This window comes from Mytilus trossulus, unplaced genomic scaffold (assembly GCF_036588685.1).
Source record: "Mytilus trossulus isolate FHL-02 unplaced genomic scaffold, PNRI_Mtr1.1.1.hap1 h1tg000406l__unscaffolded, whole genome shotgun sequence".
Classification (NCBI taxonomy): Eukaryota; Metazoa; Mollusca; class Bivalvia; order Mytilida; family Mytilidae; genus Mytilus; species Mytilus trossulus.
In genome coordinates, this window is record NW_026963350.1 from 613,240 (window position 1) to 626,271 (window position 13,032).

Sequence of the window (13,032 nt, forward strand, 5' to 3'; positions counted from 1 at the left end):
GACAAATAAACAAGTGTTTGAATACATGATTTATCAATAAGCAGTTAATTGGATAATGTTTGGGTTATTTTGTTGAAAAAACTGAAAACCTGGCGTGTGTCTTATATATATTGGTCCGTTTCTGTGTGTGTTACGTTTCGGTGTTATGTCGTTGTTCTCCTCTTATATTTAATGCGTTTCCCTCGGTTTAAGTTTGTTACCCCGATTTTGTTTTTTGTCCATGGATTTATGAGTTTTGAACAGCGGTATACTACTGTTGCCTTTATTAATTACTTGATATGTGTGCATGATACAATTTCAAATGTAATGAAATATGAAATTATTACCGACTAAAACATTTAAAATCGTTCTTTCTGACAGATATTTGAATGCAAACACAATAACATTTGAATAAATATCAATTATAGGTCATCTTAAGGTCACAAATCACATACTGCATAATCAGCTTAAAAAAGGGCCCCTACAAATGACAAATGTAACACAATTAACGAAAAACATGTAAGACGACAGCAAACGGTAGTGCTCTACTTACATAAAAGAAATTTAACTATTTATGGTAATTATATATCTTTCATTATACATGATAAATATCGCTAAAAACTACGCAGTAACAAAAAGCATAGGTCCAAACAAAAGGAGTGTACACTTATCATTAAACGAAAAATATTGATAATACCAAGCTTTTATAGTAATATTAGAGATATGTATAATTTTGTGCTGGTTACACGATAAAATTGTAATATTCCGAATGAACTTGCAAGACAAGGAACGATAATTCAATCAATATTTGTTTTTTAAAGTTCATTTACCTCGCATACACCCGTTTATATACACATTTATATATATAATAACAAACACCGACGAACAAATATCTTCATGCTTGAAAGATGTCAATATCAAGTTTTGCCTGTGGATTTTAAGGAATGAATGATCTACTGATTAATCAAGAATCACAGTCGATTAAAATGTAAGTAAAGATAACTTTGCATAATAAATTTGATGAAATTTTGTTTATCATGTTACGAAAAACACTTTATATTTATACATACACATCGAGATAAAATGAGTATGGTATTATCAAATTCAAACAATAAAACATCTATAAACAAATGTTGTAATAATAGTACAGTGACACTGTCTTTTTTTATCTTAATTCAGAAAAATTAGAAAAATGGACACCTGCATAAAAACAATGCATTTCTAAATTATCATTTGTGTCCATGAACAAACATGCAACCATTACTGACATTGAGACAGATGTCCTTGAATTGAGACTATCTTTCACAAATTTCCCAGTGTTTTTTATCATGGCGAATCGCTGCTCAACAGTGTGCACAATGCCCTCATAGTATTGAATGTAATCTAAGACAATTTAAATGTGTGCTTATTTTCTGAAGATAGGTTTACCTACAACGGATATTAAATAGATAGTAATGTGTATTTATCGTGTTCAGTAGTGTATAACACAGTTTGTGATATTATAATAATGACAGTGCTGAAATTTTACTGAAAGAACATTTATTATATTAACTTATACAGACATGTGCAATACTATCCAGCTCTTTAGACAAAAAGATTAAGATCTGACATTATGGTTTTAATTATGGTCTGATTTGTAATGGTTTATTTTGTTACAACAATTAAAAAATGTCTGTATCAAGTCAGGAATATGACAGTTGTTGTCCACTCGTTTGATATTTTTGTCATTTGCAATTTGAAAAGGTATTTCCTTTTTGAATTTTCCTCTAAGATCATTACTTTTGTGATTTTACCTTTTCGTGTATATTAAATTGACCACTCAACTAGACGAGTAAGTGTTTCATGCTTGATATAACCATTTACATATTATTGATAGATATAAGGGAAGAAAATCAGTCAATATAGGAATTTACAAACCTCTTATTCAAGGTTGAAGGTTTTGAATTGATATCAAGTAATGTCGATATTTGTTATTTGATAGGTATTCATATATAAACCACAAATCATTTTAACTGCTATTTAAACATTGTAGTGACATCATTTTATTGTTGCACCCGTTCTTTATGTCAGTGATTGTGCTATCATTTACCTGTAGGAAACCATCAGGTTACCTTTAACGGTCCAATATTTTAAAGAATAGCCTTCCTATTTTTTAAAAGTATTTGACAGCTAAATATAGCGTAACAGGTAACTGATGGTCGAATCAATGAAAAAAAAAATATCCATTCCGCCAATTGTTTTCAACATGCATAAAAAAGTACAACCACAAAAAAATGACACTTTAAAATTATTTTTTTTATTAAAGTCACCCTCCAATATTATAATGTGTAGCACTTATTAAGATGATTTCTTGACAGAGAGAAAAATCACTTTCAAATTGTGTAACAATACTAATACTAACATCACAGCCATTGTTCTCATGTATTTCTACTTTAGAAATGATCAATCGGTTTTTAATGCTCGTTTTAAGTCTTATTGTGTTGCTTTTATGCATTTCTTTTTTTCAAAAGAGTCATCCCCTTACGTCTTTTGATATCAAAATTTACCTCTGTTGTTTCCCTTATTCTTCTTACATCATGTTCAGCTACAAATGAAATGTACAAAATCATAAGGTAATGCTTCTAACATGTGATAGATTATGCCGCAATACAAGTGCCATAAACAACATAAACTTCATCCTGTGTACAAACTGCAAATCTAGAACTTGCTTCGTGAACTAGGAAACTACAATATTTAGTATTGGCGGAGTTCATTCAAGTCTGATATTATTGCTTGATTATGAATATAATACAACACTTCGCTTATACACGACGATGAATATAGGAAGTGGAATAATGGAGGCCATTACCGAATGTTATCTGTGAAACAAATCAGCCGTGTATCCGAGTCGCATTTTGTTCGTAGTGATATGTTTTAAGTTAAAAGAAAATAAGAAAGATGGTTTTTGTCGAGCCAGCAACTTTTGTTGCAGAAAGCTCGACATAGGGATAGTGATCCGGCGGCGGCGGTGGCGTAAGCTAACTTCTTAAAATCTCTATATATTTTAAAAAGTGAAGACCTGAATGCTTCCTACTTTGTATATAGATGCCTCATAATACGAACTTTCCGTCAGTCAAATGTCCAATGTCCTTGACCTGTTTTTTATAGTTCAGTGACCACTTGAAAAAAAAGTCCAGATTTCTTGTAATGTTGAATTATTATAAGTAGTATGATAACTATATAGGTATGTGCGTACCTTGCAAGGTCCTCATGCCCGTCAGACAGTTTTCGCTTGACCTCGACCTTATTTCATGGATCATTGAACAAGGTTAAGTTTTGGTGGTCACGTCCATATCTCAGATACTATAAGCAATATGGCTAGTATATTTGGTCTATGGAAGGACCGTTAGGTATACATGTCAAACAGACAGGTGTCATCTGACCTTGACCTCATTTTCATGATTCAATGGTTATAGTGAAGTTTTTGTGTTTTGGTCTGTTTTTCTTATACTTTATGCAATAGGTCTACTATATTTGTTGTATGGAATCATTGTAAGGTGTACATGTCTAGCGGGCAGATGTCATCTTACCTTGACATCATTTTCATGGTTAGTGGTCAAATTAATTTTTGTATTTAATACTATATGCCATAGGTTAACTATATTTGGTGTATGGAAATATTTTATGATCTATATGTAAGTCGCGCAGGTTTTATTTGACCTTCACCTCATTTTCACGGTTCATTGCTCAGTGTTAAGTTTTTGTGTTTTTGTCTGTTTTTCTTAAGCTATAAGCAATAGGTCAACTATTTGTTGTATAGAAGAATTGTTAGCTGTACATGCCTGCGTGGTATGGTTCATCTGCGTGGTATGACCTCATTTTCATGGTTCATTGGTCAATGGTTAGTTTTGTTGGTTAATGTTAAGTTTATGAGACAGTTGTACTACAGTTTAAAATTTAGGCCTTTCAACATAATATCAATGACTAGTAAAGAAGGCGAGTCATTTCAGCGTTTGCACTCTTGTTTTTTGCAATAGAAATACGAGATAAAAAATTATGTTTCTGTAACATTTAAAAAAACCCACAAGGGACATCAATACACAAACTGCAGGAAAAAACAGAGAAAGGGGAGTATATTGAGTTGGTACAGTTTTGGTAAACAATAACAGTCTGTCCAAAATTCAGGTGAACAACAAAAGAATTCAAAATGATTGCAATTTGTTATTTCTTCATTTGTGCATATTTATTATATATTTGAAATACAAAAAAAACCGTGGTGCATTCGGTATGGTTTAAACGTGAAACAATGTTTAAAGTAAGATATAAGCCTCTAACAGTCCATTTTGTAAAATATTAAACAGGTATTCGGTCTGCGGCCTCAGACCTGTCCAATATTGTAACGAAATGGACAGTTATCCGCTTATATCATTTACCTACATAAATACATGCAACAGTAGTATGACGAAAAGCACAAATAACTAAACTATGAGTAAAATGTTAAACGGAAAGTCCCTAATCCGATGGCAAAATCAAAAGCCCAAACACTGGCTCTTCCTGATTTGGTTCAGCGTTTTCTTAGTATACCGCTGTTCAAGAGATCACAGGACGATCCTAAATATATATATAAAAAAACAATTGTAGTAACATCTAATGGTTGGCCTGATTCTGTAACCATTAACTGATATTTGATTCATGTTCAGGTGGAAGAATCTGCAATAATGACACAAATGTTGATATCGTACATTTGTAAGCGAATTATTTTCATATAATTATCCAGAAGGATCGCTCACGTAGTTAAGAAAAGAAAAAAAAGAAAAAAGATTGATAGAGGACTTATGATTTCTGTTCTATTCATTTGTTATGTTGATACAAACTGTGTTATGTTTTAAACAAAAAAATAAACTTAAGTAAAATTTGATAACTTATTTTGTCTGCTTGTTTGAATTTTTTTTAATGATTCCAATCTCGTTAAAAATATAATCGTCGAAAATAACATGAGATAATTTAGCTTCATCAGAATTATAAAATAATGAGGACACATTGTATTGAAATAAAAGCTTAACTTGCATAAATACTGATTTATATAGCAAATATGTGCCAGTATGCACAGTAAGTAAAACAATATAACACACAATAGCTTTTTGTTTTTATCTTTTTTTTCAGATTGAAGTGATTCCTATATCTTTGTATGATGAAATCAGCAGTACTAATTTGGTTTATTCAAGTAAGTACATTTCATTGTTTTATCAGATAAGTACATTTTTATTATTAGGCATAAGTACGCTTTTGTTCACACCTCTATGGTCTAGAAGCCGGAACTTTGTCCTTGTATAACTAGATTGTGCAGACTGTTCCTCAAGATTTATGCTGAATACGGCTCAGACACAATTATAACTGTAAACAAAAGATATAAAACTGCAAGGCAAGAAACTAGTTGAAAGATATTTTCCAATCCGACCAGCATTTGTAAGGACTGTTGTTGTACACATTTCAATACCGCTCAGACTATTGTTATAATCTTTGTAGTATCTGTGGCCTCTATCTTACCATTTGTTGACTTTATTTTTTAAATCGCTCTTTCATTTCTATAATTTAACAAAACCAAAAAGTATCAATCGTACATCGGTGGTTTGTTTTTGTAAAGACTACAATTTGCAATTGTAAAAATCAAACAACAAAGAACAAAATGTCATGTCATTATATTATCTACCGATTCACCGAAATTTTAATATTTTACAGGTTATTGCTGTGACGTTTGTATATGAGTTAAAATGTCCAGCGCCAGGATATTGGCGTCTCAGAGCAAGAAAGTTTTATTGCGGTCAAAGCTATATGTGTTTGTTGCGTTCTCCAGAGAATTCGTATCGAGAGACCTGTGATGGACTGGATTATAGTAGCACAGGTAATACTGTAAAATAAAATATTTGATATATTCCCCCTATCGTGATGGACTTTTCAATTAAAAAAAATTCTGCCTTGATCAATTGCTTCCTTTTTTTTTCGATTTTAAGTAATCAAGCCAATAAATTTAGTCATACGGAAAGGGGGGGGGGGGGGGGGGGGGGTCATACTGTATCTTTCATTTTTTTTTACAATTTTTTTCCTTTCCTGCAATATTATCAATATATAAAAAAATGGACAATATCAAACACTTTCTACATTAGTAGTAAATGTAAAGTTACCTCTGATAATTTCCTTTACTTTGGACAGGCACATGCAAATGTCGCAATGCTAGGAATTTATAGATATAATGCATCAACCTTTTCAAACCGTAGCAGTCAACAACATAGGGCAAACGATACCACAGGAATATTCAAACTCATGAATCGAAAATAGAGTGACATTATCATGGCTAAAAAGGAAAAGACAAACACAAACAATATTACACAAAACACAATATAGAAAACTAAAGCTTAGCACCACGAATCCCATCAAGAATGGGTGCTCCGGAAAGATAATCAGACCCTGCTCCACATGTGGCATCGGTAACAAGACAGTAATTGTTTATTTAAATCAAAAGTCTGTACTCATTCAATACTCATACAATTTATAGATAGAGGAGGAAAGTTGAAGTGTAGAAGATATTTACTTGGCTGGTAAGCCGGAGTCTGGGGTATCCCTGTCCGACTTATTGTTTTTTTGCAGGGTGCTAAAACGATTTGATAATAATATTGTGTTGAGCAATGCAATTACAACGAATTACATAGATATAAACACTTTTACAAATTTAAAGTTTTTCCCCTTTTCGTTGACAGTTGTGTTCATTTGACTTCTGCGTTCGATGCTTAAATTTATTACCTGATTTGTGATATTGTTGTTTTTTAAAAGTATAAACAACATTAACATAGTTTACACAATTACAATCCTAGTATCTATGATGATTTTATCTACCAATAAGTAAGATTTTGCTACAATAATTAACCGCGCTATATTACAACATATTCCTCTTCTCATTTCTTTTATATCAACTATAGGCAGCAAACTTATATTTGAACCGTATTTCAACAAAGCAGGATGCAGCTCTAAAAGATATCAGCCTTTCCCATTTTCAACAGATGGCAACAATAAGTGTGTGTATCAAACGTCTTTTTGTAATGAAGAGGGTCAAATCGTCCACCGTGAAGGAAGTATGATAAATGATACAACATGTGGATGTGATTCTTCACAAGGGTACACATTTATAACCACGCCAAAACACAACTGCTATTGTATTCCCTCAGAGGAAGACTGTTCATGTTACAAACTCATTTGTGACAATGAAGGTAAATGTGAGCAAACATTTTACTTAACACCACTAATGTATACCCTTATAGAATAATGATAAAAAAAATAAATACGCAAAGTCCCTTATCAAGTTGAAAATCTAAAGCTGAAACGCATGAAATGAATGGCGAATAACTGTCATATTCCTGACTTTGTACGTTATACTTAATGCTACTGCTACTGATGTATCTGTTTTGATTTCCTTTTTTTGAAAAATAAAAATAAAAAAACAGTGAATATTTTGGTTAAACTCAAGAACAAACCGATGTTGATCATTTTCCTTTACATTTTAGTTAATTACTGTGTATGCACTTGTTAGTCTGCAACTAGCTATATTATGGAACAGTTGGGTATTATAATTCATGAAAAACAAAAACCCTTATACCAATGATAAACTATAGCCGAAAACAAAGAGAATATTTTTTACTGATATTTGTCTTGTGGAAAATAATATATTTACATTCATTACCGACACCCATGTAATCCTATCAACATTTTAATATAACATCTTAACTTTCTATTAACGAAATTGTTGCTTAATCTTAGTTGATTTCACTATCGTATGGTATATATGAATGTGCATGTCAATTATTAAAAAAACTTAAAACAATCAACTGATGTTACTTGTCATTACAGATAACCCGTGTCCCTTTAATCATGTTATTGGTACTGCTGTTCGGAATAAATCATGTCAAGAAATTATAGTCAGACCGTAAGTAATTTGCCACTTTGAAACTCTTTCAGTTTTCTTAACAACCCTATCGACTTCAGTACGACTTCTGTTTTATTGAAAGAAAGTTATGAAAGATGTACATTGTATGTTGTCATTCTGCTGTTTAAAGGATGTAATGTAATGCACTGTAATATTATATTATTTATCAATGCGTTTTCCTGTACTTGTTCGTGTGATTGTTTGTACTATTATATAGTAGTGTTGTCATTTTTTGGCTTTAATAATATTTTGATATGAGAGTCACTGATGAGTCTTATGTAGACGAAACGCGCGTCTGGCGTGCTAAATTATAATCCTGGTACTTTTGATAACTATTACCGTTATTTTTTAGCGGGAGGTTTGGCTAGCCCTAGCCACAAAACCAGGTTTAACCTACCATTTTTTCCTTAAAATGTCATATACATAGTCAGGAACATGGTCATTGTTATATCATAGTTCGTTTCTGTGTGTGTTACATGTAAGTATTGTATTTTTGTTGTTTCCTAGTTTTCCCCTTATATTTGATGTATTTCCTCAGTTTAAGTTGTAACCCAGATGTGTTTTTTTCTCGATCGATTTATGAATTTCGAACAGCGGTATACTACTGTTGCCCGTTGTATGATTACCTTATAAGCTGGAGGTTAGGCTAGACATAATACAAGGTTCAATCCACAAGTTTTTCTTGTACCATGTCAGAATTTGCAGGTGTAATCAAATAGTTCGCATTTTTGCGTTTGTTTTTCTTTTCCGTTGTTTTCCTCTTATAGTTGGTGACTTTAGTTTAAGAAATCAACCTGGATTTATTTTTCTCAATCGATCAATGACCTCTCGAACAACACTTCGGCTTTTCTACCTCAGAAATAGATTAACTAAGCTGTAATTTTTAGGAACCTTTGGTTCTCAATGCTGTTTAACTTTTTATTTGTTTGGCATTTTTACTTTTCTATGATTCGAGCGTAACTGATGAGTCTAACATGTATGTAGACGAAACGTGCGTCTTATGAGAATATGAAATTTGTAATTCTGGTAAGAGTGTCGAGTTCATACATGTTAGATACTACTGTTGCACACATAAATGACAGCAATGCTTAACAATTAGCTAAAATAGTTTAGAGCATAAACATAAAGTTTGAAAATAGAAATATCTGGAAATCGTTTTGTTTGCAGGTAGTTTTTATAAGCAAGCCATGAAGTGCTCAGTTCTGTTAGCAAATTTCAAAATGTGATATTATTTTTACAACTTGAAATATTTTCTTAACACTATTAAAGTTATGATCAGTTGTGCGGATCTATGAAAAGTTACCCATTATGTAATGTGTCTGCTAATTCATACGGTAAATAACGTATTGCTGTACGTACTGTGATGGCAAAACAAGGAAATATGTCGCATAAACTTCGATCTGATTCACCTTAATTCGAAATACAAAAAAAATGTTTAAAGAGTTTAATGGTTAAGACACAAGGATCAAAAGCCTGTTTGTGACATTTCGGGAGCCTTTAACTAGTGACACAAAGTTAGTTGTCGGACTTTTCTCTGAATATATTATTATATTATAAACATGTTGATGTAATAGCTCAATACATGAAATATGTTTCTACTTATCATTAATACCTCACTGTTGCTGACATGCGTAATATGTATCACTCTTAACTAACTACCAGTATTTATCTATTAAGGCTTCCGAGTTCATTACGTGTCGAGATATAGTGTAAAAATATCAAACTAGACTCTTAGAATTAATGGTTGTTAAGTTAGGAAACCATCAGATTTCCCGTAATTTTTTACTGTGTTGGCTCCTAAGAATGCAACGGTTTTATTGTCAGATTAAACAGATTATCACTAGTACAAGTCTATATGGGAAGACTCATCTATCTGCGTCTTAATAAAACGTTCTGTTCATTATTGCCTGTATGATTGGAAGCTATTTATACTTTTTAAATGGTCATCCATTTGTGTATCCTGTTGAATTCGTAATTGTCTTGTTGATATATTTTTTAATATCATATACAGGTCACAACATATAAACTTCTCCTCGCTATTTGAACATAGATTTAAAGACGTAAGAAATGATTATAACGAAGGTATGTTTGCATTTGTGAAGAAAGTATCATATGTTAGCCTCCAAAAAAATAAAACAAAGATACCACATTAATTCAAATTAAACGAAAAAACAGGAAATAACTATCATATTTCTCTTGATTTAAATCTTAAAAACTGATTACTATTAAATGAGAGCAACATATATCGAAGGGACATTCAAACACATAAATTCAAAAAAGCTGACAACGCCATGGCGTAAAAAGAAAAAAAAACAGAGAATACAATCAATGAACCAACAACAGCTGGAACAATTTCATGAACTCGACAACCGGGATTGTCAGTGTAAGCAGCTAATGCTATACATGCTCCACTCATCCTGTGCGTTCAATGAAGGAAACACACATATGATTTCCATCAGAAGACAAGAATAATCGTCCAGCGAACAAGTATTTAATTCAAAAATGAAAAGTTCAACTATATGTCATTGAAATCTTTACCCGTCCTAAGAGGATGAATGTGTTACTATCATTATATAACCCTTCCACCAACAGTGAGATATAATCCCCAAGTTTGCCCAAACCATCAAGATGAATGAGCTAAGAAACGAAGAAGTATGTTACAAATTAGTTACTAGTTTATAGAGTTTTCAGTTGGTCGGTAGGGAAAAATATATTTTACAAGACATAAATATGTGCAAATCATATTCAAGTTTCGTTTATTATATGGTTCAGATAATTTTCTCGTTTGATTATTTTACAATTTTTCAATTCGATGATTTCCATCATCTTTCGCTGTGGTATTGGTTTTGCTCATAATAAAGACCTATGTTGGCCTATAACATGTATAATTGTTAACCTCTACGTCATTTGGTTTATGGTAGAGAGTTGTCTCATTGAAAATCATATCATATTTTGTTATTTTTATATCGTGTACTGTTTAACTTAAACATACATTTCTGTTTACAGGTAGAACTAACAAATTAAACTGTATTTACTTTGCCGTAGCAGTGGTGATTGTTTTGACCATATGTTTACCATCATACGGTAGGTGTACAAATAAAGTCAGATGAAAACTAGATGTCATGCAATCACCAGTTATTCTTATTCTTTAGTTTTCTATTTTGTGTCGTGTGTACTATTGCTTGTCATTATCAGCCATGCCGTTGTCAGTTGATTTTCCATTTATGAGTTTGACTGTCCCTCTGGTATCTTTCGTCCCTCGTTTAGAAAGTGACACAGTCACGTAAAAAAAAACAAGTTATCTTGCTTGAAACATGCACAATCTGCCTTCCTAAAATTGATACGAAAGTTCCCAAACAGACATTCAAACTCGTAAGTTGTTTAAAATACAGACTAAGCCATGTCAAACACTAAAACATGATCAAAGACAAACAACAAAATAACACAAGCCTCAACAGAACCAGGATGAAGGCAAGGTGCTCCTGATGGGTACTCGATTACTTTTCCCCGTGAAGTATGCCCTCCTGTCCAATGTAATTTTATTGATCATGTTGATAGTAATGTTATTGCAAAACAGTTTTATCACCCAATATGTATTAAAGTTATCATCAATATGATATTACTCTCTATCTATTTAAAGCCTTTTTGGTTATTTACGTTACCGAACAAATTTCTGTAAAATTTACATGCTTGATTTTTGATAAAATATATTGCACTGCTTTTCGAGTTTAATGCATCAACACTTAAATAATGGTGACGGCATAATCTAGCGAACAAAACAATATTTAACTGTCACTAATTTCCTTCTAAATCTTGAACGAATCTAGAAAATATAACATCTCACAATCAAAAATAGTAATATGTGTACTCATATTCAACAAAGTCATACAAACGACAAAAAAACACACCCACATTTAACATGCATGTAAGTGGTCAAGTCTCTTGCCTATATATTGTATACTGTCTTGTCCAGACATTTTTTACAGTGTATTCTGAACACTTTAAGAATAGAAATACAAATTAAAAGTACAAACATATAATGATAAATAGCAACATGAAAATAGTATTTCACGTTCAGTCATTTTCGTTTTCCTTCTTGTTATTTTTCGAATTCAATAACTCGGTTAGCTATGTATTTTTTGTTTGTCTTTCCGTTATTCGATTCGATAATATAAACAGTGATTTGTCTGCTGACGTGAAACCTGTTGTTTTTATGTGATATTATGATTGTGATAAATGAATAAGACAAAACTGAGAATGGAAATGGGGAATTTCCAAAAGAGACAACAACCCGACCATAGAAAAAAACAACATCAGAAGGTCACCAACATGGTCTTCAATGTAGCGAGAAATTCCCGCAACCGAAAGCGTCCTTCAACTGACCCCTAAACAAATATATACTAGTTCAGTGATAATGAACGCCATACTAATTTCCAAATTGTACACAAGAAACTAAAATTAAAATAATAAAAGACTAATAATGTATACTTGCAGCTTTATCACAGTGGCCTGATGCAGTCTATAAAGTTCGCTCGTTTGAATGTATAGTAGATCACCTGAAGTTTATTAAAGTGTTGACAGATGAGGAAACTGCTGAGATTCAAATTCAGACAACACATAAGAAAAAGAACAGGAAACTAATGGAAATACTTTTGAATGGAGGAGAAGACCATTATGATAAATTCATCGAAGCCTTAAACGCATTTAAAGAATACAAATACCTCGCAAATCAAATAAAAAACACTGAAGTTACACCTGATGATAAAGAATTATTTCACAATTGCATAGAAAGAAGTGATTAAAACATTTTGAAAGTCAATAAAAACTAGTAGCCCAACACCCTCATCTGAAAACTGTTTCTTCAAAAGTGTTTTATGTTCAAAATCTTACAGAGTCCAATCATAAAACATTTCTTCATTGGTCGTATGTTTTTATTCTATTAACTATGTTAGACTGTATATTCCTCTCTTGATGTCTGAAATGTCTGTAATATGTCAGAAATTTTAAAGTTATCAGCAATGTGTTTGAGCTTTTGAGTTTTGCCATTTCGTTAAGGACTTTCCGTTTTGAGTTTTCATAAGAGTTCGGTATTTTTGTGA

General features: G+C 32.0%; 1 protein-coding gene across 1 annotated transcript; it reads left to right on the forward strand.

Moving 5' to 3' along the window:
- Positions 1-814: 814 nt before the first annotated feature.
- Positions 815-12,735, forward strand: LOC134702148 (uncharacterized). Its single transcript, XM_063563234.1, has 8 exons — positions 815-967; positions 5,122-5,182; positions 5,698-5,860; positions 6,933-7,220; positions 7,858-7,933; positions 9,945-10,015; positions 10,940-11,017; positions 12,428-12,735. Exons 2-8 carry the CDS (start codon positions 5,147-5,149, stop codon positions 12,733-12,735), a joined length of 1,020 nt encoding a protein of 339 aa, XP_063419304.1. The 5' UTR covers positions 815-967; positions 5,122-5,146.
- Positions 12,736-13,032: the final 297 nt, after the last annotated feature.